The 27,835-nt window shown below is 36.7% G+C and overlaps 1 protein-coding gene across 1 annotated transcript in view; it reads left to right on the plus strand.

The window, feature by feature from the left end:
* AGMO (alkylglycerol monooxygenase) overlaps nt 1-27,835 on the plus strand; it is a 187,727-nt gene that overhangs the window by 66,443 nt on the left and 93,449 nt on the right. The window contains 2 exon segments of the mRNA XM_065831932.2: nt 9,194-9,297; nt 15,034-15,129. Of these exon segments, the coding sequence (XP_065688004.2) occupies nt 9,194-9,297; nt 15,034-15,129 (200 nt within the window).

A 27,835-nucleotide genomic window follows, 5' to 3' on the forward strand; every position in this document is an offset into this window, starting at 1 on the left:
AAATGAATACAGGAATTCAACCTACAAAGTAAAAGTTATGTGAAGGGGACATGGATATTTCCTCTGAAAAAGTATGTTTATACCTTTGAGTTGGAGGACTTTAATTCATTCCAGTTCATCTTTTTTCTTTTTATTTTGTGTGTGTTTGTTCTTTGTATTGTGTGTATTTCCCTACCATTCTTTGAATCTATTGTTCTGAGGGGCAAAAAGTAAGATTGATGTGGCTGAGTTAGTATCAGTTATTGTTTTCTTCCTAGTATCCTGCAGCTTTATGTTGCTTTAACGTATGCACATTCAGAGTTTTGAACATTGTGGGAAAAGGTTTCACTGGCATCCATTCTTGCCATTAAAGTGCTTCCCATCTGAATATTGCCTGCCAAAGTATGTGGTATCCTGCAGAGCAGGAGGATGAGGACATAGATTGCAATGAAGCTGAACAGTTTGCACTTCCTAACGGTGACACCAGACATCAATCTTTTGTAGAGACAGCCCAGAATACAGGAGAGTAGGAACTCTCACCCTCATCCCCCCACCAGAAAAACAAAAGGAGAATTATCTTCTCTTTTTTTCCATTTCATTCCAGCAATTTCCTTCTAAGAGCCTCCAAGATGAATACATTCTCAAATTGCATAAGCTGATGTTTCAGTGGCTGAGACGCTTTTGGAGAAGGAAAATAGAAAAAGGAAAAGGAAAGTAATTGAAGTAAAAAAAAAAAAAAAAAAAAAAAAAAGGTAGGCACTCTGAAGTAACTTAAAATACCCAAAATCATCTCAGTTCTCTTTATCATCAAGCTAAGGAGTAGAGTGCTAATTTGGTCACAGTTAATGTGTTTCACACGTTTATACCACAGTTTGACACCAGTATTCAGTAACACCAGGTTATATTATACAGGTTGGCAAATGCTCAGAACTAAAGATTGCCAGTTTTGTAATCAGCCATATTTGGAGAAGTCAAGTCTGCAGCTTGTATAAAATGGCATAGATCTATAGAAGTCACTTTGCACCAGCTGCTGAGGATCTTCTCCTTTATACAGAAATTTGTTGCAGGTTTTTATTTTAATATATAAATCTGATTTAACCAACAAGATGATTTATAGGTGTGCAGTTAATGAACCATATGTTCCTCTTTGTGGTAAAAAAGGTATAGAAAGAGGTAAGTGCTGCAAAAAATTGCTACATCAATGACCTGCAGAGGTTAACATATACCGTGTCGCTCAGTCAAGAGGTTGTGAGGTTATAAGGTGGATAAACCTTGTGATAACCAGTAGGAACCCTCACTGAAGAAGGGACAATTGAAGAACTTGGGCCAAATATGGGACTTAAGCTGGTAAGTGCTTGACAGGGCTTGGGACTGGCTTCATAAACAGCATTTGGTGCTGTAGTTTAGTTATCCTTGAAACTGTCATGGCACCAATTTATTTTTTGGTACAAATCAGAGCTATTTTCAAAATCTTAGAGCTAAAGAATCTCATTTGAAAGCTAGAAGAAATAGAAAATAGAGTGCCCGAATCAAGCCTTATAAATGTATGAAAGAGACAAATAATTGTGTAATAGCTGCTGCTGTCGTGGTTCCTCATGATCCACAGACTCAGATCTTTGGTACAGAGATCATCCACAGCTCAGGCAAACAGAACTTTAACCACCTGCAGAGCTGCTCCAGACAACTACAGAACTTGAACAATTGGCTTCAGGAAGGTGTGAGAAGCAGGTTGGTCAGGAAAGTTGGTGTAGCAGAATTTGTGTAAGAGACTTACTGTGCACTGAAAGACATGCCAAATTTTCTACTGTTTTCAGAGGTTACTTATATACACATAGCTAAAACTTCATTCCTTCCGTGTGTTTCTTCATCTTTTGAATTTTTCCTATATGTCTTTGTGGCAGTGTCCAAATCCAACAATTGCATGCTAAAATCACTTTGGATCATTTATCTTCTCAGTATCTTTCCCTGCAAAGGAATGCATATTCATCTTCTATTAAACTATGAGTGAAATCAGAGATTGATACACTTTGAATTAATTTCTGAATCCTTACCTAATAAACTTTATTTCTTTGTGGTCTTCATGTGTGGAGAGAGACTGTTCAATTCCCAACAACTGTGTGAAAAGCTCACAGGCCATGGGTTAGGACTATCGTAATGTAATTAACTGAAATTATTACTCTTGTTTACATTGTTATAACTAGATTGCATAAAGTTTGATCCATGAAGATTTGCTTCCAAGGGAACTATTCCTACTAGAAGAGACTGAATCTTGGGGAACACTGTGGCTTTTTCTGACCTCCCCATTGGTATCCTATGCTTATGAGGAAGCCAAGAATTAACATAGGACATGTATGGGTTGAGAGGACCACTATTTTTGACGTGGCCAAGCTCTGCTTTCCTAACTCGATGATATCTTGAATATTTTACAGATTCAGAAGTGTATCTGGATATAATTCACAGTTCCCTGGATTCTTGCTAAGAGGGGATATGATCTGGCCTGTTGTTTGTTCTGGGTAGCATATGTAATGCTTTGGCTTGTCTTGATTCTTCCCACGTTTCCCTAGATCATTCTACATCTTAAGTTTTGCAGATTTTATTGTGGACTTTTTTTGTGTGGGAGCCGTTTTGTGTTTTCAACTGGTATGGCAGCAGATCAAGCAGAAGGTTTTGGCTCGTGCACAGATTCTGGAGGCAGGTTTTGTAGAAAATTTTCTCCAATTTTTGGCTTGTGAGCCATGGGAGCATATACCATGTATTACTTGATTATAAGTTAGCCACTCACTAAGTAGTTTGCTGATTGCATACAGTAACTTAGAAGAGGGCTGAAAAACAGAACTAATACTGAATAAAGCACAGAAGCAGCACATCTCGCATCTCAGAAGGATCATATGCTGAACACCTAGTAAAATTTCCTAAGTAAGCTGCTGGGTTGCAATTATGTAGGTTCCAGAGTGTCTCATAATAGCATTATTTCTCATTTGAGTTTGGCAGTGTGTCATGCTGCATGATTGCCTGTCCCAGAATTACCTGTGTACTGCAATATGTTTAATTGCAAGATGACCAAAGAGGACTAGATGGTGCTGAGGCTGAAGAGGTGCTTCTGAATTGTTCCACTTCTCTTGACAAACAAACTCTGGGAGCAAAGGCTAGCAGATTCTGTTTTATTCTGTTTTTTCCTGTTATTCTAAACCACAATGGAACACCTACTTTCTAAATGCTGAGAACTGGTCTGTGTCAGGTACATGCACAGGTAGGTGCTTTTCAATAAAAATGTGCAGAAGAAGAAAGTTAAGAAAATTACTCAAAGCTATGTAGTGAATCAAGTCTAAATCAACACTTGAACTCACATCTTGTTACAGCTAGTCTTTTGATTTAGATGTGTGATCATCCTGAGAATACAATGTAAAAGAATGTGTTTTATTAACAAAACAAAACCAAAACCCACAAACAAACCAAAAACCCCATATATTTCCCTGTATACATGCTTCTTTGTGTGTGGTATATGATAGAGTCTTCCAAATAAATTCCTTGGATCTAATCCTGTTCTCATTAAACCCATGCAGCCCTATGCTTACACTAATGTAACTAAAGAAATAATTTGTTCCTATAAGAATTATATTTCTAATAAGAAGGAAGCAGAGACTTTTGGCAAATAACCTATCTTGCAGCTCTTATTGAACAACACTAAAACAAAAAACATAAAGCAAAGATGGATCAGGAGAGTAACAAAAGAGGGACTACACCACAACAGACTAAACAAGGGAGTCATATATAGATCGTATCTACTTCTGTTGTGGAGATAATCACTAATCTGTGTAGGTAGATTTCTGTTTTCATGTGAAGTGGAATGGATTCTATGGTGACTTCCCGATTTTAATGAAGGCATCCACTCTAGGTCCCAAAATACAAGGGTTTTTAGCCAGCTTTTATTAAAAATATGAGGTAATTGTCCCTCCTAGTAACAAAGCTTAAGCGGTGCTCTGTCTCAGTGGTTGTTCATCCAGTGCAAATGTAGAACACAACAGGGAATGAGACTCTTTGAAAAAGCCCTGCACAAGAAGAGAGTTATTCAAACATTTTGTAAGCATCAACAGATCAGTTAGAACAAGGCAGGAAGGTAGTATGTAATCAAGCTGTTGTTGTTTTGTGAATTAGAAAAGCTAATAGATTACTGGAGCAATTATTTAAATACTATGTGTTCTTCTCTGTTTTATCTTTGTAGGGATGGTTGAAATGCATAGAAAAGGAATGACTGAAAGATGTACCTTCCAGGCCATTTTTCTTTCCTCAGCTGCCTGGGGTTTCTGCTGATTCTGACTAGAGAAAAGTAGACCGATGATTGCTTTTCTATTGCTTGTAGGAAAATGCAGCACCAGGCACCTGCCCCTGAAGCGTTGCAGGTTACAGCTGCTCTAGGAATCAGAAGTTTCCAGGCTGGGGTCAGCAGGGGCCACACCATGGCTGAGGGGTTTCTTGCCACATGATTGACTTTTTGGATTTCATGGTAGTGTGGTAATCCATGCCACAGTAAATGTAATTTTGCTGTCTTCTAAGTTTCTAGGTAGTTAAATTGTTGCTCAGTTTCTCACTGAATACTGAAGGTATCTAAGCTTGTATAATAAGAGTAGGCAAGTATAGTCAAACTGAAGGTTTTGTTTAAATTTAAGTAGATGCTGAGGGGAATCTTTTGCCTGTTCTCTTAGCTATGGTCAGCGTTGGCTGAAAGAGAATGGAAACTTTACATGACTCATCACATGGACGTATTTGTAAACATCTGTACTTTTTTCCCACTTTACTTTAGACACAGGTTTTGTGAATCTGTGTGCAAAGAAATTACCCTGTTTTAATTAAAGAATTATAAAATATTTCTATTCATCAGAGATTAACCAAATCTTTACCTTGTCACTGATTTCAAAGATTGTGTAAAATGGTTCTTTTCCTTGACATCACTCCTTGAAATGACTACAGGTGGTTTTGGCAGATGTATTTTCTTCTGTTAGTAATCAAAATGTCTTGGACTGTGCAAATCACTGAAAGCTGCAGAAATGAACAACAACCAAGTCTGTCATTTTGAACTCTCTGCATTATGTATTCCTAAAGAGAAATCTTGTGTGCACAATGACCCATTTCTACTACCACACAAGAAATACCTCAGAAGTAGGGAAATATGGCCCAGGCATTCCATCTGTCTTTGGGTATCATAGAAAGGAATTTGATTAGTGCCAAAAACTGAATTTGAAATAGAAAAAAATTAAGGCTAAGTAGAAACATTGGTTACCATAACAGTATGGTTGTGATAGTATGTGAAACATTATATTTTATGTATTAATTAGGAGGAGGATGGAGGGAAGAAATGGAAAAGAAGAATAACATCATTAATTTTTCTTCCTTTTGGAAAACTCAGAAAATACGATAAAGTGGGACTGCTGCAAAAAGCCTGGCTCCAGCTTTGTGGTAACTGTTGCTTCATTGGTGCTGCAAAGCTACTATTAAAGCCTCCTCTTCTCGAGGCTGCTTCCCTCAGCTTCTCATTTTCCTTTTCCTATCAGGAGAATTCATATATTGGACCAATGCTAAAAAAAACCCAAATCTTAATTTTCTATTAGAATTAGTGTTAGGATACAAATATCTCAACTGCTTGGGGCCCACTGATTTTAACAACTGCAGGTTTGACTCTGAGATCACTTAATGGAGACTTAAAAAAGCTAGAGTGGAAACTGAGGCTCCATCCATCATCCAGCAGTTCCTGTGTAGCACCAATTTTCTTTCCTTCCTCACTTAGCTACATGGCATCATTCATTCTCTTTTCAGATTAATGCTGATTCCTTTGGAGTTTGTATTGGGTGAAGGAAGAAAATATTCATTAAGTGTGTACAATCTTAATAATAGTGTATTAAACAACAACTCCAGTAGCAATATGTTCTTCTCCAGATGTGACTGGCTCATAAGGTCTCCACCCATTAAGAGGAACCTGTGATAAGCCACTTTCAGAAAAGGAGGCCTTCACTGTGCTAGCTATAACTTTCCTCATAGCTACACAAACAGGAAATCCTACCTTTATCTTGTGTTAGAGATAGTTCTTCATAATAGCAGAAGATGCCAGTTTCCAAGACACAACTGAGTGAAGTACTCAGGAAGTTAAAGCTGGTCCCGCTGTGAGCAGGAGGTTGGACTTGGGACTTCCTGCAGTTCTCTTCAGTTTGAATTATCCTGTGATTCTGCTATGTTCACTCTGCTGAATCAAAAATAACATTTTTGTGCATATGTGTGTTGCAGTTAATGTATTTTTTTTTTAATTGTGTTTACCAATCTGACTTGGAAAACATCAAAAATTCCTTTAAAGCATTGTCTGGGTGACTTCTCCAATTCCATCACCTATTTTTTTCCTGTGACTTCATGGGAGAATTTGACTGAAGAGATCTGCAAAATGGAATAACACTTCTTGTTTTCCACAAAGATTTAAAAAAATAAAAAGTGTTGGAAATGGTCATATCTTGGCTTTGCTCTATTTTTTCATCATTATTTGACAATACATATGAGAAAGTGCATGTGAGTCTCTTAGAATTTTGTTCTCATTCAAATACCTTCTCCCATTTTGCTTGAAGTTATCATCATAATGAATGAAAAAATGAAACCCAGCTCTTCTATAGACACATACATTTTGGTTTCTGTCATGGGTAGTTCGTGAACAGTCAGCTGTTTTCCTTGAAGAGTGCTTGGTCTGTTCCTTACATTTGTGAGGTGTCTTCTAGGTGTTATGATTGTAATATTTTTACATTACTAATCATTACAGACTGAGTTTTGGGGTGATCTATTTTACATTTATTCATTATGTTATTCTTTTGCTTCAAATAAAAAGTTATTGATGACCAGTTTCTTCAGATAAATTTTTGAGACAAAAATTATTCCCAATCATCAACTCTGCCTATTTTGCTAAGGAATTTGTTATAACATTGTCTGTGCCATTGATGTCAGCAAGAATAGGATTAAAGAGCGGGATTTAATTCACTTAGCTGTAACAGAAGAAGTCAGAAATAGCTTTAGCAGTTAAATTACTTGTGGCAGAATTGCTTGTTTACGTCCCTAATATTCCTGTAGGATATTTTTGAATGATAGATCATTTAAACTGACTCGTACATCTGAAAGATTAACATTTTACCAATATTCAGTCAGCTCATTCCATATTCTTCTTAGTGTAAGAGGCAGTTTAACTGAAAAATGAATGCTAATAAAATGCCTTTTTAGTAATTCATTTTGAAAACCATTTGACCTTAACTACAATGAAAGTAGACTGTAAAAATCATCATAGATTCTCTTCCTTGAACTTTTCACAATGCTGAAAAATGACTGGGGGAAAGAAGCAAGATCCAGTTACTGTACCCTGTTTGTACAGCTGTACTTCATTGAGTGGAGGCTTGTGTTACACACAGTTTGTGATAGGAAGTAAATGCTTTTAAAACAACTAAGGAGACAGGTCTTTAACCTCCACCTTTTCAGATGCTTTGTTCACTCATTTAGCTTCTGTTGAGGTCTTGGGAAACATTTCAAATACAAATTATTTCTGAGTATTTAAGCTCACCTGAATAATTCATCTCCTACTGAGCTCATTAGACAGGGATGCATTAAGATATTGTTGGTTTTGTGGGGTTTTTTTTGAGAGAGATCACTAATTCTTGATATAATGAACACTCATTCCTTCAGGAACAAATGCATTTAAGAAGGAAGAATTCTCATATTGACTGTTAAGTCTTTTAAAACTGTAATTTCAACTATCATAATTCAACAATTGTAAGGATTTTCAAGGACTTAGAAGACATCGAAAAATGATGTTATGAGATAAATTACCAAATTGTCAAAATTCATTAGATTAGATTCTCAGTTTCTAGTATGCAAGACTGTTACCTCCTCTTACAAGACTATCGAGTCCACTGAAATGGTCAAGATGCCTTGAAATTCCTAAAGATAATATTTTGGCATCACTTTGTATTGCAAGCAAATGTTATTCACCAGTCCTACACTATGTGATGTAAGCTTAGCACCAGGTAATTTCAGGACTTTAAATACATGCTGTAAGATCATTCTGTGAATGCAATTCTAATATCTGCCAAAGGCACTTCTCTAATTGCTCTGCTGAAATAAGTCAGTGGCAGTAAGGGAGTATGCAGCTGGTAGAGAGCTAAGTAACTTCTAATTTCTGTAATCAGCTGAGGTTCTGAGTATGCCTTATCCCTTGAAATACATGTGACCGTAAATTTAGGTTTATCCTAAATAGGCATTATTTGGGCTTCATTAACCACCCGCTTTCTCATTTTGCTGCGATTAAGATAATCCTCATAGCTATATATCTGATGACCGTGAACATTTCTACCTTAACCTTGCACTGAAGACTGTCCAGATATCAATATGCAATGCAGAGGGACCACTTGGATCTACACTTAATGAGAAAATGCCTTGAAACACAATCAGGATTTTGAAGTATTCTTCTTCACTGCGGTACATTAGAGATGTCATGCCTTCAGAGGACATGGCTAACAGTGGTTTTGCCCTTATTCCGGTAACTTTTTTTGAACTGTAACACAATAGAGCCACTGCTCTCCAACCATTTGTTTTTCCGTTTGTCACTAGTGGGCAGGCAGTGGCTGTTTTGTGGTCTGTGGTAGAAGTGTGCTTGAGGATTTAAGTGTTCGAGAAAATTGTAAGCAGAACACCAGACATCAGCTGAGTTGTTTAAATTTGAAGGGTAAGTTTTTTGGAACATTTAGTGTCCCCTTCTAGTCTTGAAATATAATTTTGGTAAACAAATGGAGGCATGAAAGTATCCTCAGTCCTTGTCCCTCTGAAGCACCTAACAGGGCTCTGGTTGACTTGTGTCATCAAGACTCAGCTCAGGCTTTGTGGCCCCATCCCATACATCCTTCTGCGCATCCTTCTGTGATTCCCATCTCACACATCCTTCTGCTCTTCCAGCAATGATTTTAGTTCCTGCCACAGCTTCACCTTCCTTGGCATGAAAGTTACGCTGACTGATGTCCACTTATTAACTCAGTCTACCCAAAATCAGCTCTGACTCTTTGGTTTTATTACCTGCTATACTATGGTAAAATAACAAAGTGTAAGTTGAGGGATTAGTTGCTTTTAGCTTAAGAAAAAAGGCCTTGGGTAACGTTGTGTTGTTGTGTCGTACATACCTCATTAGAAATTATGTGTTTTGCAGAGGTTAATATACTGTGGGCAGCGCACCAAGTACATCATAGTTCTGAAGATTACAACTTATTCACAGCCTTGAGACAATCTGTACTGCAGAAATACACCTCCTGGGTAAGTTGCACAAGATTTGACAAACAATATCAACAAGATTTAGTAATGGTGAAAACTTAGTGTTTACTTACATTTGAAGAAATAATTTTTTTAAGATGTTTGACACTGTAAGTGCAGAAGTTCAAACTGAAGAATCTGAGAATCATAAGCTTTGAGAATACATCCATTAATGTTAAGCTTAAGAAGGCTAATAATAGTTCTGCATTTGTATTTCTGTAACTTATTCAGTAAAATGGGACAATTCTTTTCATTTGGATATTCATGCATTTATGCAGGAAAAGATCAGAGTATAACATAACCATACTATAATACCTCTGTATAACTGAAAGGAGCAGGGAGAAAAACTGTTACTAAAGATTGCCTTGGACATGCACCTGTATTTATTTGTCTCTGCTCACTTATGTCATGTGTCGGTACTCCAGTAAGGGCAGTATGCTGCTATTTTTACCTGCTGTTATTTCAGATATAATTTATTTTAAATGGTGACCTGTGTACACATGCAATATAAATTGAACACTCATCTACAGATTTAAAAATGCATATTTCCAAATGCATTCATAAATGTAATATGCTATTCAGTATTTAGTTTTGGGCCTGGGATAGCTACCGATTTCCTCAGTTGCTCTCTCATGTTCTTGTTTGACTCTGTTTTTTAACTCAGGTTGTAGTGGTGGTGGTATTTTTGTTTGTTTGGTTGGTTTTTGTAAAGAATAATAACTTCAAAATTTGAACTGAGTATGGACTTAGACTGTTCGTAACTGTTTCAAGACCATGCCATGAGATGAATGAAAGTGCTACACTGGAAATAAAAAATTAGTAGTTTTCCTGGAAATGGTGAAACAGATACTATCCGTTTTGCTTCTTAAAGTCTTCTCTGTAAAGTCTTGTTACTTTTTTTATTCAGAAAATAATCATCTGATGTTAGGAGTGCCTCAAATTTAAATGGTCATAATGACCAATAGCGGAAGGGATGCATCTCTGTCACAACTCTGCTTCCTATGTAAATACTGTCATGTTAAAGATTTAACCTTTGCACATTTACCCATTGGGACCATATGTGCAGATGCTTAACAAAAACAATAATTCAAAAGAGACAAAAAGCCTGTGTGTACACATGGGTGTGTGCATGAGCTCTTTGTCTGCCTGCGTAGTTTTGAGGATAATACCTCAGAGAGCAAAACATATTCAGGAAGGCCAAGATGTCTGGCCACCTTAAATTCTGAAGGCCATTTTCAGGACAACACTGCTATCACTTGGCAAATAATATATGTATATTTTAAACTAATATGCTTTGAGCAAAGGGAAGGAAACCTGGGAATCCATAATACTTTTGTGTGTAGTGGTTTTTCCCACCAAATATTTGGTACTAGCCAAAACATTTGATTAACATAAATATTGGTTTACCTTCCCCTGGAACTTTTGAGAAGTGTGCCAGTTTTATTTCTCCAAAGCTTTTCTGTACATAAACACAATTCTTTTTACTTCTTATTGCACTGCCCTTTTTTTGGACTGCTAAACTTGTTCAGAACCCCCTGGATGCATCTGCCTCGAAGCTGAAATTCAGTGAAGCCTTCAGTTAATCTCAGTGATCTGTTGCTGAGTGTGTGCTCTTGAATGCAGTTAGACAGGCAGTTTTGTGGAGGCTGTGAGAGTGTTGTGGTGGATGATGTGGGATTGCGGGACTGTTCTGCTGCCAGCTTGTATGTGTTTCAAATTAAATGTTATAAGATAAATAAATCAGCATATTAATCTGTGTGGGTTGTGCTTGAGCTGATTGAAAAGATGTGAAATAAAAGAGAAGAGCAAAACATGCTTGAAGTACAGTCAGTGGTGTGAGATTGACTCCTGAACTTGGAACCAAATGCGCATTGCTTCATGTTGTTTGAACACACGGTCTTTCTGTTACTCTTGGGGCTGGGGGAGGCATAGTGAAGCAGACCTACTATTGTTAAGACTCAGAGATGGTTTTCAAGCCCATTTTTGGAAAAAGATGTGGAAAAAAAAAATATATATTCATTTTTAAGACGAGATCAGCGAGCTAATGCTATATAAATTTTTGCTTCTGAGGAAACACTTATTTAAAGTATAATTGTGAAAGAAGAGATCTGCACATACACCTTGAAAAGCTATGATTTAATTCTTTGAGTACCAGTTCTCAGCTTTTCTCCAAGGGTAAGATTCATATTAGATTCATAATAAATTGATAGCTTTAGACTATACGTTTAGATAAAGGGTTGAATTATTCCTTGTTGGTTTAAAAGCAGTGAAAACATCTGTATACAAATCTGGGAAGGGAATAGGTAACACTACTTTTCAGCACAGAATCACAAAGTTCACTTTTTTATCTGTTGAGGAGTCTGATAGCCTTGCCTTTAACTCCGGCAGAATCCTCACAGAGTATAGCCCATGGGAACCAGCTGTGGGCAGCTGCCCTGGAGCTCCTCCATGAGCTGCCAGTAGGAGCTGCCACTTTGGCAGGTGGTCTTGGAGACCCAGTGTGGAAACAAAGGGTGCAGCACTCAACCCTCCTGCTAAACCTCAGGGTTTTCAACATTTTTCCCTTTCTGCAGAGGAAGCATTTATAAGCTTTTACTTATAAACAAGAGGGAGAAAGGTAGTGCGTGCCCATACCGGCAAGCGTGAAGCAGACGCAGACCCTGCAGAATGGGCAATACCTGAGGTGTGAAGGCGCTCAGTTGCAGTGCAGCAGCCCCAGGTGTGAGTTGCTCTCCATCCCCTCAACAAGTACCTTTCCCATCAGGTTATCACTTATCACCTCTCTCTGTCAATCTCTGTTGCTGAATCCATAAGTGGGAAAAGCTCTGTGAGTGCGATAAAGGTTTTTCTGCAGTTTTGGCCAGAAATTCTATCTTGGAGCCAGGAAAGCTCTTCCTCCACACATTAGTGAAAGCTGGGAGGTTTTCTTGAAATGCTTTGATTTGGTGAATTGGCATTTCCAGTGATAAACTATTTAATGATTTTTTTTTTTAAATCTTAGTTTTCAGTGGAACCATAAATGGGAGAAACCAAATCGTTCATATAGGAGAGATTATCATTCCTCCCTATGAGTTCTGCTTTTGTAAATGATCTTTTAAAGGCTTTTTGTGCAAAATAAAACTTGCATGGCAGGGAAACATGAAGTAGTTAGGAAAGCATTCTCCTTTGTCAATCTCAAATTTACCTGTAGATGTATATAAAATTTCCATCATCTCACCACGTAGCAGGGAAATCCTAGTACTCATTGTGAGAAGTAGGTTAGAAAATAAATATGAAGATGATCCTTCCTTCCCCTCTGAGTCATCTGTGAATACCACAGATGTGAATTGCCCCTGATACTTTTAGGGGAAAAAGGATATCATTTTAAACCCTGCTTTCAATCCTCGAACCACTTCCATAAATAAAAAAACTGTCTGCCTTTCCTTTCCTTTCCTTTCCTTTCCTTTCCTTTCCTTTCCTTTCCTTTCCTTTCCTTTCCTTTCCTTTCCTTTCCTTTCCTTTCCTTTCCTTTCCTTTCCTTTCCTTTCCTTTCCTTTCCTTTCCTTTCCTTTCCTTTCCTTTCCTTTCCTTTCCTTTCCTTTCCTTTCCTTTCCTTTCCTTTCCTTTCCTTTCCTTCCTCATTCCATTAGACAAGTACAATCAATAATAAGAGAAAACTGCAGTAGCTTTACTTAAATCTGGCCACTTGTCTGCTCCCTCATTGGCTTCTTTGTAAGATAACCTTTGAGAAAAACCATGTCAGCCTTCTGGCTGGTTTTGGACAAATACTCTGACTCTCTCTCTCTTTTTTTTTTTTTTTTCTTTCTGTGTAGCTCCCCTACTTTTATAATTAAATACTAAGGGGGTGTAGGTTAGGGGAAGGAGGAAAAGGAACTCAGAAAAGAGATTGACTCCAATGCAGTGTTTAGGGCATTTCTTCTAAAGTATGGGAGGCTTGCACTCCATTTCTGTTTCAGAGCATGGAGAATTGTGGGTTTGAAAGTCACTCTTCTGTTTAATAGTCTTCTGTACAAGGCAGTGTGATCCAAGTTTTTAATTCTCAAAGAAAGCTTGTGCCCCTGATGCATTTACTAGCTCCCACCTTAGGCAAGAGTTGCTGTGAAGTTTTCTGAATTTGCTTAGGGTGAGTGATTCTTAGGGATTGAATGTGCAAGTTTCACCTTCCAAATACATTTTTCTTTCTTTTTTGTTTTATAAATGTTATGCAAACACATCAGCATTTGAGAATCAAACTGATTAAAATAAAATAGCTGTTTACATTCTTTTCCTCAAGTTCTAGAAGCTCAGCATAATCCTTCCACCACCTTTGGATTAATTTACTTCTTGGAAAAGAACTTCCAAGACCTTCAAACAGAAATGCCCCACATGTAGTTCGTGAGGCAGCTGCAATCCATGAAGCCTTTTAACATAGCTTTTGAAATCAAAGCTCTCCCAGCCCCACCAGGTGATGCTGAAGCTGCAGTGACTAAATAGTTTCTTTCCAATGCTTCAGTCATTGTCTGCTGTTGAAGCCAGGAGACCGAGCTGGGGTTGCAGGACTTTAGTCCTCCGTTGGCTTGTGAAAGGGAGATACAGCTGTGATGGCTTTCTCATGAGCATCAACCACCTTGTGGGGATGGAATTGCATTTGTTGCACAGTCACAGTGTGACATCTTACCTATTGGGTAGACCTTTTGACAAAAACTGGGGGAATATCAGCATTAAAAACTACATGCAGACCTACACTAAAGGTATTCCTGGCTCAGGAGGCCTGACATGGCTGTCAGATTGCTTTCTCTGGTGTTCAAAGATTTTATTTTTGTGAGAAGGATGATAGGAATTCGAAAATGGAGTTTTTAAAATTTGCTCTGTGTTCCACAGGAACAGCTTATCTGCTACCCAGATTTTTGCTGAGTGCTAAAGATATCTAAAGTTTTGAAGATGCCTCTGATACTGTTTCGTTTAGAAAAAATCGCTGTATTTTAAGGAAGGATTAACTTCTTAATGCAGCTGGTATAACGCTATGTCAGGTGGAAATGAAAAAGAATTTTTAAAAAAGAGATAAGCCTTTTTCTGAAGAAAGCAGACTGACTTTTAACACGTGAGAATGTTGAAAGTCTTATTCTATTGCTCAGCCAGTTGAGCAATTAATTGTGAAATTCCTGGGACATTACTCTGTAGGATCCCAGTGACTTTCCTAAGTAAACAGTTTTCTGAAACTGTTTCCATGCTAGCACATGTTTAGAACTGAGCAATATATCAGAGCTTCAAGGGAGATGGTGTGAGGAAGGTAGGCTGAGGATTTATAATTAACTTCAAAAGCATAGTAAGTTGATTTGCCCTTATGGTGCTCACATAGGGAATTCAGACAGAAAAGCTATAGTGTTACAAATTCACACCTTGCTTACTCCGTGATAATTCTCCTCTGTAAATGAACACTTCATGTCAAGGATATGTTGCTGTCTGCTTCATGTAGTACACAGAATAAACATCTAATTTCAGGATTTCTGAGTTCTTTTGTTGATTTTTCTACTTACATTATGACTTTTGGCAAATCACTTTTGCAGCAATTTATGTCTCATTTGCTATAGCAAATCTAGCAGTAACATAATTATCAGTATCTATTCTGCATAATGTCTATAACATTGAGGTATTAGAAGTGTCTTGTACAGTGCTTTGAGCTCCCAAGATTGTACTTTGTTATATCATCACAGGTTTAGAATGATACTTCTAACATTTATTTTCTTTCTCATTTTTCAGATTTTCAACTTGCCTATGGCTCTTTTCATTCCCCCTTCAGTGTTTGCTGTTCATCTACAATTTAATCTACTTTACCAGTTTTGGATACATACAGAGGTAAACCAGGTTTTTAAGCCATACCTAAACAGTTAGCCTGGAGCAGTGTCCTGGAAATCCACTAGCAGCTGATTTATTGTGTAAGGAAAATCTCTGTCTGACTTTAAGGAGAAACATCTGTTCATTTTTATTCCTTTTTCTGAATATATATTGCTAAGTTTATAAGAAGCAATGAGGCCAGTTGGTCCCAATTAGATTTTTTTTTTTTAAAAGCAGTAACTGTAAGGAATCAAACGTTTTGCTATTTTAATACTATATTTTCCTATCTTGTAGCTTATTAAACATTTCTGGCAGATACTGAAACTAAGATAAATATTTTAGGGAAAAATATCACAAACCCAGTGCTTATCAAAGATCATTTAGAGTTGCAACTGAAGTCAGATATTGTTTCCTTCCTAGTGCAAGTAGTTCTCAGATGAAAAATGCTCTTTGGTTATCTGATAGCTATTTGTTTATGACTGCATCTATTTATTGCTCTTCTGTGAGTGCATAGAGTGGGGTGTCAAACTCATTTTCACCAGGGGCCACCTCAGCCTCGTGGTTGCCTTCAAAGGGCCAAATGCAATTTTAGGCCTGTATAAATGTAGGAGATGTGGCTCCCAGTGAAAATTAATTTGACACCCCTGGCACAGACCATATCTAGTTTACATACATATACAGTTAATAACCCACTGCAATTAGGAAGTAGTTTCACACACTTCTCGGGTAGTTGAATGGCCTTCGGCCTTCTCCCTCACACTACAGGTGTTTAAAAGTCTCCCATCTTATATGTCAGTAGTGTATTTCTCAGTTGGCCTTAGTGAGCTGAGGGCTGATTGTGTCTACAATACTTACTCCTTTGATTACTCTGATTATACAGATGCCTTTTTCCCCTCTATAGTTTCGTTAAGCAATCTAAAGGACAATTCTTTTGGAAGAAAATTTTATTTTCTTTAGCTGCTATTTTAGGTGATTGTCTTGCTTAAATTACAGAATTACAGTTTTTATTTTCTCTTTTCTGTGTGGTACCCCCCCCACCCCGCCCCGCAAAAAAAGGTACTTACACACTTACAGTGATCCAATAGCAAACTTCTGTTGTTGAAATTTTACTTTTGTTGGGCACATTCCTAAAATCATTAGTACGTCTGATGCTCTGCAACACCACATGAATAGGAAAGTCTTACAATACAGTGTCACACATATCACCAGATGTGACATAAACTCAAGCAATATACAGTTAAACTTGTCAAAATGTCTTGAATGAATTTGAACGCTTTGAAATTATACCAAAGCATATTCTTAATCACATGGTAGCGAAGTTTCTTTCACTATGCCTTAGGTTCCCCAAACCAGTTTTGCAGTGGTTTATCACTAAGAAAAATAAAATATGCCTCATTTACCTCTTCTCTGCTGTCTGAAACCATTTCTTCCCTGGCTGAGATGTTTCTAATGTTCTGCTGTGCAGCAGCAAACCAATGAGCCTCAGCACTGGTGCCACAGTGTGCATCTAAAGTTTCTAAAGTGAATTTCAGAGGCTTATGAATTACTTACATCCCTCTAAAGCACTAAATCCTTCATAGGGCTTAAAAAGAATTTCCATAGCATAGTGCCGGGTTTAGACACTAGTCTAAACAGAAATGAATTTCAGTCTCAATGAAAAGATAATCACTCCTTACTATTAAATTATTGTGCCTGTAGAAAAACAATGGATCTCTTGTACTGATCCAGTTGATCCATCATAGATTTTTCTTTACAAGGGAAGATATTCTCAGTGTTGATATTGTTGATTTTGTATTGCAGCTGAAATCAGTTGAAATATGTTGGACTCATGCTTTAAGGTCAAAAATGGTGTCAAAGTAGAAATAGGTTTACACCATGTATAAGCAGATTTTCTGCTCTCAAGAGCAAGGGCACAATAGAGAGAAGGAAAAGGAAGGGAAATCATAGCAGATATTGCAGCAATGCAGGTTTGTATTAGCCAGTATTTTTGGTGAAATTAATATGATGCTTCACTGTTATGCTGTTGTGGTTTGGTTTTTTGTGTTGTTTTTTTTTTTTTTGTTGTTGTTGTTTGTTTGTTTGTTTGTTTGTTTGTTTTTCAATAACTGTTACAATGTAGCTGTTTAAAGCTGTGGCATTTCTAATTTTTATTTGACAGACCTTTTCATGAATTCTAGCAGTTCTAACTATCTTACATAAATTATAGTAAATTGAAAATCCTTTTTGAAACTCGTGATTTCTAACAGTTTCCCAACATGTGAGGTTGGTTTGGAGCTGCAGGCCTGGGATTATATAGAAAACAGCATCCAGTCTCTGACCGCTACTAGTCCTTGCTTTGAGAACCGGGACTGATCATGGTCTGGCAGCTCTGGTGTCCTCTGGCATCGTGGTGGGTGCTGTCACATGGTGACAGTACGAATCATGTGGGATCTTGTGGAGATATGCTTCATTATTTCTATTCTGCCAGTGCAGGTAATAGTTTGCTTCTAAAATGCAGGAGCATTTGATAAGAAATGTTAAGTTTGTCCACAGATTTCTTTTGCTTTGAATCAATATCACTGGTTCCTTATGCAAGATTTGTCCCCATATTGACTAGTCACGGATGTTTGGAACTCATAACTTCACAAATTTTGGTCACACTTCCTCCTCCTTCAGAAGAAGAAAATCTAGTAAAGTACAGTAAAAGACTATTTATTCTTTATTAGGTGATGTTTTTTCATAGCACTGAAAAGCTTAATAAAGGATATGCACAAAGTATTATTTTATAAAAGAAAAAATACATGATATTTAAGTAATAGGAAAGAACTAAATTATATGAAAGTTTCTGAGGAAAGATGTTTTGGTTTGGGAGTAATTTAAATTGAATTCAGTAATTACAAGAGAAGAATCATGCTGTGCTGAAACTTCCTATGCCATGTTTCAGCCTAGAGTAAATGTTTATAGACAAATTATGATCCCTGATATTTTCCTAGAACTTAGAATGCATCCAGTGCTGTTTTGAGCAATGCTAAGTTTCTTTGACCTTCAATTTTTGTTTAATCAGTTTTTGTCCAGCTTTCCTACTGGCAGATCAGACAAGGTCTATTTTATTTTAACTCAAGTGGCTCATATATTCCCATGAAGACTGTACACCAAATCATAAAGATCAAAAGTACCCACTCATTCTGTCTCAGTTAGACTTCTTTATTTCCTGCATACTTGGTATGCATTACCTTTTGGCCCTTTATATGAAGTAGTACAGCATTTTAAACACCATAAATGTTATATAAATATTTTGCCATATGATTATTTTAGTAATAATAAAAGATCTCTAGCACCAAAATCAGAATGGGCTATTGATACAAGAAGGGCATTTCATTAATTAATAAATGTTGGGTGTGCTAGAATGAAAATACAACTTTGTGATTTCAGTTACGTATTTGCCTTTAACTATATTCTCCCATTACAAGAACTTTGCTGTCTGAAGTCCACTTTTTTTTTTGGTCAGTACTTCTGTGAATTATTGCACTGTATACCTGGCAATCTGAAATGACACTGAAAATTTTCCAAAGATTTTTTAAAAATCTCTGAGTAGCACCAATGTATTGAAATTAACTCAGTTATTAAAACAGTAAGTGAAAATAAAAAATAAAACACAACACCACAATAAAAAACAACCCTAAAACAACTGAAGAAAATACTTTTCTGTTATGGTCCATAAAGATAGGATCTCAATAAATGAACATAAAACACGTTTTGGTCCTATCTAAAACTATATAGGTCAGTAGAATAACTCAGTCAGTAGATCTGATCTTGAATGGTCTGGGAGAAATGTTTCTATGACTAGACCATTCTCATCTAGATCATAAGGAGAGTGAAAAAAAATACTTTGATCAAAGAGCACTAAAAATCTAATTTTTCAAAAACTGCAAAATGTTTCAGGACTGTTACTGACAGAGAGAAATACTCCATTTCAGTTTATTTTCACAGGTGATTCAGAAGGTCTGTGGCTTATATTAAACTATATCCTTCCGTTATGCACTTATTACAACTAATAAGTTAGGTGTGTTTATAACCTGATAGACACCTGTGAAAAACAGAAATTAGTTTCTGTTGATTTAGCTGTAATTTTTATGAGATGTCAAATTGTATTTGGAAAGCATCAACTGAATCAATCCCTGTTGGTAGTAACTGCAGCAGCAGATTATTCCCTTGCCTGTTTGATCTTTGACATGCATTAGTTTCTGTTTAATTTTCTAATTTAAGGAAAGACTGTGATCTGTCCTTTACCATACTTCTGGAAGTCAGGTTTCTGAAGGCATCTCTTTTTCCCTTGTTTAAGTCTTCCTACCTTATGAAACTCTGGAAGCAGAAAAAGGTGAGCCACTATTGGTAACAAGGACTATTATGACTCAAAAAAGGCGAGGAATGGGAGAAATTTTGGCAATACCTCATGCAGGCTGCAAAAAGAGGCATGAAATTGCTGCATATATACTTTTTTTTTTTTTGGTCAGAGAACATCAATTCAGTAAAAATGAAAGTTGCTGTGGAAGTACATTGTATTTGTTAAAAAAATATTTTGCACTTATGTGCGCTGATCTAGGTTTCTGTTCATGACCTTCTTTAGCTTTGAATTCTGCTCAGTTTTCTTTAATGAAAAACAGTGAAAGAGAAATGCTTTCATGAAGAGGAATTCTATTCCTGGCAGGAAGCCACCCACAGCCCATTGGGGTTCCCTGAGTACAGGTGAGCTGTTATGGCCCAATCCTGAAGTCCTTACATCAGTCAGCTCTTAGCTAGGAAGACAGGTAGATTCAGAAAAAAATGTTCTGTTTTGTTGTGTGGTTTTGTTCTTGTTGGTTTGTGTGTGGCTTTGTTGTTGTTTGTTTGTTTTTCCCTCCCCCCCCAATAGTAAGCATAGGGTCAATACAGAAATTAAACAAGCAGATTAAAGAACCAAGTAAAATTTAGTAAAATACATTTAAATGTATGTATTTCTTTTAAGTAGCAGTGCAGCAGTGATTACTGTGTCAATAGCAAAAGGTATTCTTGAAACTCTAGAGGATACATGTATGTTTTTAAGCAGAAACTATTTGAGACAGAAGTCTATGGGATGGTGGTTAAAAGAATCATAAAATCTTTAGGACAATGTGATAAATAAGTTACAGCATAAGACAATAGATAAAATATTCAATTCCCAGACCCTAACAATTGGGATTGGTTCTCTGTTTCTTCACAAATTTCATATTTCCATTTTCTTGGAACTACCTTATTCCAATTGCATGCTGTAGTCTCATTTAAATAAACAAGAAAGGAATGCAGAAGTAAACAAGTGTAACAAGGTTTATTTAATATACTTTCAGTAGTTTAGTAATCTAGAAGCAACTTAATAATGTTTCTTTGTTTGTGGTGGTGTTTTGTTTTGGTTTGGTTTATTTAGTAAAAGAGCATCACCGGTAAAAGATAAAATCTGTAGTAATCCAACATATTGGGTATAATTGTGAAATTGCAATGTCTCTTGAGTTTGATACTGGAAACTCATTTTGAATCCAAATAGTATATGCCAACAAAATCTTTCATTTTCTGTATTCTAATTCAGTTGTTCATTTAATGAAAGAACAAACTTATTCTCTTTAATTCGTCCACTATAGCCAAAAATTGACGCAGATCTATCTGGTGTTTCCTTTCAAATTAGAAACACACATATCTTTCCTGGTCAGGTTACAAGGGATCAATCTATGGAGTTGCCATTCACAAGGCTTTTGCTAAAAGTCATCAAAAAGATGAATGTAATTAGAGATGATATAAATCTGTTCTCCTACTCTGATGTTCAAGATTGTGTCTGACAACTCTCAGTGATGAAATTATTTAAGTAGAATTCCCAGAAACAGGTCACGCTGTCCAACAGCCTACTGGCTTTTAGAGATTGAATTTTCTCAGTGTTACAAAGATCCAATAAATTATTCTAAAATGGAGAATTAATGGAGAATTAACTAATTGCTGATTTGCATAAAGAACAAAATTTTGGTTTACCAAAGAAAGTTCTGGTCCCATTCATGATGCTTTTGTCATTCAGAAACTCATTTGTTCGCATACCACAAACTGTGAACTCAAGCATTTACTGCGGAGACAAAGAGAACAAATAAATCAATAAATACCAGGGAGATAAAAATACTTTCTTTAATGCAGGCAATAAAACTCAAACATGATTCCAAGAAACAAAGAGATCTGACTGCTTCAATCCAGCGTGTCTGCCAAAATGGCTTATTAGATTTTCTGACCAACCTGCAGGATCAAAGTCTTGTCATCATTGTACTTGCCAGAGCATGGAGAAGAGCACAGCTAACAATACTATCACTAAGTGGAGATACTAGCAGTAACTGCAAAATGTGTTCCACTTTTCCATGTTTCACTCCCACCTTTAGGGAGGAAAAGTATTACCTTTCTAGATATATAAGGCATATAACCCTGGAGTTTGTTTTAAATGAAAACAAAAAAGAGAGAAAACAAAGAAAAAAACACATACCCCCCCACCAACCAAACAAACAAAAAACATTCATAAGAGGGCACACTCTTCCTGTCCTGCTAAGTGTAGGCTGCACTTGAACACAGTTTAATCAGGAAAAATGTAGTGGGATGAGGTTTGGAGTTCTTTCTTTGGCACGTAGGACCTCAATTATGATTAGGAATGACAACTTTACACTTCAGTAGCTCCAGGGTGAGCCTCCTATTTTAAATCAGAGTGCTCCTTGGCATGTTCAAATATCTGAATCTATCCAGAAGTGCCTTGACACAGTGAAATAAGTATTTTGTTCTTATCTAACTTCTCGTTCAACTGAACTGCAGAATAGATTAATAGGGATTAATAGATTAATAGGGATTAAAAATACGTAAGTAATTTAGATGAACTGAGTAATGGTCTGTACCCAGTGGCTCTGAGAATTATTAAGATAAAAGTGAAATGAGCTACTTAGAGATGCAACTTATTTCAGTACATTCTGCATCCTGTGAAACAATCTAAATAACTCATTTACCAAACAAAGTTAGTATAATAATGAAAGCATATCACACAAATGCACAGGTAAGTCAGAGATACTGCTCTCTGTCAAAAAAAAAAACCCTCTGATTTTCTATCTTGGCATATTACATGCAATACTCTCGAGTGTTTCTCACAGCTTGGACTCACTGAAAGTCTGTTTAAATTAGTTATGTCTTCAAAGCCAACCGAAAATCTGAAGACCCTTATTTGCTAAAAACACAAAGCGTAATATGTTGACTAGATTTTGATCTATTTAAAAAGGAAGGTGAAGAGCTAGACTTGGCTATATTTTAGGTTATTTCAGGACTGACATGTTGATTTATTACTTTCTGTTTTTTTCCCCACAATTGCCAGCATGTATTTGTCAAGCTGCTGAAAAATACTGAAATTGTATAGCAATTTTTCTCCTGGAGTTTGTTTAAAATGCTTAGCTTGATGTATGACTGAAAGAGTGACTTTCTCCATGCTCTGCTATTTGTAATGCTGCACTTAAAACAACCAGTTAGTATAGGTTTTCTCTCATTTATAGCGGATAACTTGATTAAAATTTCCTATATGTGCTCATCTTTCCCACAGCAAGGCTTAATTCAACCTTTAAAAAAAAAAAACAAAACACTTGCATCCACTTTTTGAAAGTGTTAACTGAAATATTAATGTAAGATGCTAATTTGATTGAAACCTTACCTCCTGGTCAAGATGTGAAACAATGAAAAGTGACAAGAGCCTGCCTTCAAGATAATTTATTATAAACACCTTTCTTAACACTGAGTGTTTGTTATGTAGATATGGCCTAAACCGGACTATCCATTAAAACTAGGCTTTCTTCTCCCATACTTACAATCCAGACTTACCAAAAATTCACCCCCTATGAAAGTCTTCATAATCCTAACAGGCCTGATTCCTCCTGCTTGTTTTATTTCTAAACTATAAATATTGTTTTTTCTCTCCTCAGTGTGGAAATCTGGCCACATCCATTTTACATGCCTATTGGAACAGAAAACTGCCTAATCAGATAGGAAAACATTTGGTGGTATATAAATCAGGGTTTGCCGAGGATTTCAAAGTGTGAAACTAGCAGATGAGCACATATCCCAGGAGTTCTGCCTTTCCCCAGCTTCCCTGTAGAGATTTCACATGGCAAGTATGATCACCAGGGCCATCTGTATAAATACATGGGTGTGTTGTCCTGAATTAACACAGCGGCTCTACTGGGGAATGTAATTAATGTTGTTAAATTTCCCCACCAGACTATCTGAAGTTTAGATTTATATACCAGGAATAAAAATCTTCTTTTGATTTTGATGAGGAAATCAATAGTAATATGTGTTTTACTAGCAACTGTTCTGACAGAAACCTCAAAGTTAAGTTCCAAGTGTTCCTTAGTGATGCTCTAGGGATGAATTTACCCTCTCCTGTCCTGTAGATCAGTAACACTATGATATTCAAAGTAATGCTGTGCTACAAACAGCTTTTCTTATGCTCAAAGAAAAAAAACCCAAACTTTTAATATACAACTAGTTTTACTGGAACATTGCCTGGTTTACTCTGTCGACATTCCTTCCTAACGTTCATGCTGAAACGGAGTTAAGTAAAGATTCATGTTGTAGTGGTGACAGGAGGAGTTGTTACACAAGATGTAAAGTTTCCCTAGGATTTCATGTCACGATTTTTTCTCATTATTTAAACAAGAACTACATTGAAGTGGTGCGGGTACCAGGCAATAAAGATTTCCCTTGGTGCTGACAAACTCTGAGACCGCAAACGGAGGTGCTTACATGCCACAGGAGATATTGCATAATGTTCTTTTCCTTTAGGCTAGGAATTGCTGTCACAGAGGAAACATCTTTATATAAGAACTACTATTATAGAAAAAAAAACCAAAACATTTAGTTCTCATTATGTATGAAGATTTTGCTTCCAGAATGTTTTGTTCAGTAATGTGTGGAAACTGTTTCTAAGTATGCAGCTTTTAGCCTTGCTTATTTATTAAACTGCTCTTGGAATTGCTTCAGGTGCTGTCAGTAATTCTGCTTTATTATTTAGTGATACCCACGCACAATAATCGAGGGAATATGTTGTTTGTTTGAAAAAAACAATAGGAAAACATGTTTTGTGAAGAGATCTGACAAACCTTTTGTAAGTGATACACATTAGATACCTATATATCTTATTTGTAGGTAGTTTACAGAGTCCATTTATAAGGATTTGGGCAAGTGAAAGTGTGGCTATGGGATGTTAAAAAGTACACAAAGCAAACAGGAAAATACTTTTGCTGGAATGCTGCGGTTCACCTGTGGGTCACTGGCATGGGATTTGAGGTGTCCATGATGTGTTAACTGAGAGAGGAACAACTGGAGACAGGAATTGATTTAGAACACTAGGTGTCTGTATCAGGGAAGAAAACACAAACATAAACCCGCCAGCCATATTGGTCAAAATACAGATAAGGTAATTGTTGGACAGTTGGACTATTTCAATTTCTAGAGGATTGGTAGCTGTTTTTCTGTATTCCCAAAATCACTGCAAGATGATGATATGAAGAACAAGAACACTTTAAAATCACAAGCAGACTCTGTGTCTTGTCAATAGTATAAAATAAGATTTGAAGTACAATTGATAGGGATATTCCACTATGGTTTTTCATTTTGAAATTACTTTCCAGTAAAAACGTCTGAAACAAAACTTTCTGCTGCATAGAACAATCATAGTAGCAGAAACCTTTTTGTTTCTTCAATGAAAATCCTGAAAAAAAACCAAACATGAGAGCTGTGCTGAAATTCTAATAACTTTTTATTTTTCCTGAAATGTAGACACTGTGAAAGATCTTATTCTAAAAAGCCATTGTGAATACATAGCTATTTCAAGCTGAAAATATTTTGCTGTCTTGAACGACTGAGACCTAGCCCTGTATATACTTTAGTGACTGGCTGCAACTGCAGCATAGGCCTGGTTACTGCTACTATGAACACTCACCAGTTCCTTTGCAATTGCTGTTCTCTAAGGAAAATGTCTGCACACAGTGAAGGCACAGAAATGAGGGCAGACTGACAGCCAAAGGGTAGATGGGTAGGTGGAGTACCTGCCACTGCCTTTCTCCCCATTCTTTTGAACGTGAGCTGTTGTTTACACCACATTAAATTTTCTTCTGAATCAGTTCCTATGAACTTCATACCTTTCACTGTGACTTCAGTGAGTTCTCATCAGCCTGACATGACAGAGTCAGAATCTTGCCTGACTGTCCTGGCCTTAACAATTTATTATACTTTGGTGAAAGATCTGTTTATAGGAGTTTTGCCCCTGGTAAGATGGTAGAATATAGAAAATGTCAACAAAATAATTATGTTCTTTGCCATGTGATGCTGCAGGAACCTTCAAAATTCAGCTTTCCAGAGCCGATATATTTCTGTTTGTTGGAATGATATGTGGATATATTTATAAATTTTACGTTTAAAAAATATTTATAACATTTTTGGCACCCAAAGTTTTCACTGACAACAGTTTTTTTCTGTTTTAGAGATGCGCTAAATATATAGAAGTAAACTCACTGATAGCAAGAGAAGTTTCTCAAAATAGCACCCCACTATCTCTACCACTTTGAATATCTGGTGAAAAACTATGTGTTTTAGCCAAAGTGTTGCTTTTTCGATTGCTAATTTCAGCAAGCTGGATCTTTGCTTGGTCAGGTACAGACTTCTGTACCACCTTTAAGCTTAAAAATCATATGGTTATAATTATTATCTCAGATGGTATTTCTATCATCGTGTGGCTAGTATGTCTTTGCAATGGAGGTAACCTTGGCCAAATAATGAATTGAAGCAGGCCCAGATATCAATCACTAATGATGCTGCAGAGCAGATATTTCAGTAGATTTGTAAATGTCATCATCCAAATAAAGACTATTTTAAAGGATGAGAGAAGGTTCGTTTTCCAAAGAAAATACTTTCTTTAGGATTAGTCAGAAATATTTGTTTCAAATTTTACATAAGTTCCTGAGGTCCTTAGGGAGCTCAAGACCAAAAGTTCTATTTTAGCATACTGATGTATTATGTGGACTTTCAAAAGGATGAATTTTGATTCTAAAATATGAATTTAATCAGCTGGATATGGAAGACTTGAACGTATTCATTCTGAGGACATTTTATTATAATCCACCTGTAAGTTAAAGTGAAGGCTGATATTCCATGGTGATTCCCTGCACTCCTAGTGCAGATTTGGTTTATTTTCACATACACACGAAGTTAAACTATTGATCTAAAAATATATTAAAACAAAATGGATCAAAGTTAGGTGTGGTCCAGTAGATAAATCACTGTTCTCTCAGGTGCTGGGCTGCAGTTCAAGACATTTCACTCAAATTAATTTAGTGGTCACATCTTACGTAGCTTAAAACAGTGGGATTTTCTGCTTGAGAAAGATGGGAAATGGAGCTAGCATGAATGGTGAGTTGTTTCTCACCTTCAGATGGTCTTTTCAGGCTTAAACCTATTTTGAGGGAGAACTGAGAAAGACAAATGGTCCTACTTGTGTTGTCCTTGGCTTCTGAGTTAAACAAAACAAAACAAACTTGTCCCAGTATTCTGCTTTTCCAGTCAACTGCGTGCAGGATTTTGAGCGAGATGCTCCAAATGTTACAGTTCTCTCTATCTGAAGAATTTGCTCATTTCTGTACTCCTTTGGTTACAGAAATGCTCTGCTTAACCTGTTAAATAGACATTCTTTTAGCTGCTATTAAAGACAAAAATTAACACAAGGTATGATTTCCTTTTATTGTGATATTTACTTGATTTATAGAAATTTAAATACATCTGAAGAATGTCCTGTGTCTACTTTTTGATTCCAGGTCTACTTACACTCGCACAGCTCTGAATTAACATAATTTTGTTTTGTAAACCTTAAATAAATAACAATCCTTTTATGTTTAGTTATGTAGATGAATGAGCCTGCTCTCATTAGTAATGACTGTCTGCCTCTCTACTTAATGTGTTTTTTGCCAGTATTTTCTCTATTATTATATTACAGATCACTCATTTCTGCAGTATGAGTATTAAATTTACTAATTAAGTTCTGTAAAAGACAAAGAGATAGGTTCTGGGTTTTGTTTCTTCAGGTCTAAGCATTTTTATTTAGCTGCTACCACCCCACACACACTTTATAAATTGCAAGGCAATGCGGTCATGATCAGACGTGGGGAATAGGTACAATTTTAGAATCATATAATCATAGAATTTTTTTGGTTGGAAAAGACCTTTAATATCATCAAGTCCAACCCTTAACGTAACACTGCCAAGTCCACCTCTACACCATGTCCCACACAGAGCCTCATCTGTCTGTCTTTCAAATACCTCCACGGGTGGTGACTCTACCACTTCCCTGGGCAACCTGTTCCAGTGCATGGTAACACTTTCCTAATGTCTAATCTGAACCTCCCCTGGCACAATTTGAGGCCATTTCCTTTTGTCCTATCACTTGTTACATGAGAGAAGAGACCAACACTCTCCATGCTACAACCTCCTTTCAGATAGTTATAGACAGCAATAAGGTCTCCCCTCAGCCTTCTTTTCTCCAGGCTAAACAGCCCCAGTTCCCTCAGCTGCTCCTCATCAGACTTGTGCTCCAGGCCCCTCGCCAGGTTTGTTGCCCTTCTCTAAACTCTCTACAGCACCTCAATATCTTTCTTGTAGTGGATGTGTTTGAAACAGAAATCCTTGT

The sequence above is a fragment of the Patagioenas fasciata genome, chromosome 2, assembly GCF_037038585.1.
Source record: "Patagioenas fasciata isolate bPatFas1 chromosome 2, bPatFas1.hap1, whole genome shotgun sequence".
Taxonomy (NCBI): Eukaryota; Metazoa; Chordata; class Aves; order Columbiformes; family Columbidae; genus Patagioenas; species Patagioenas fasciata.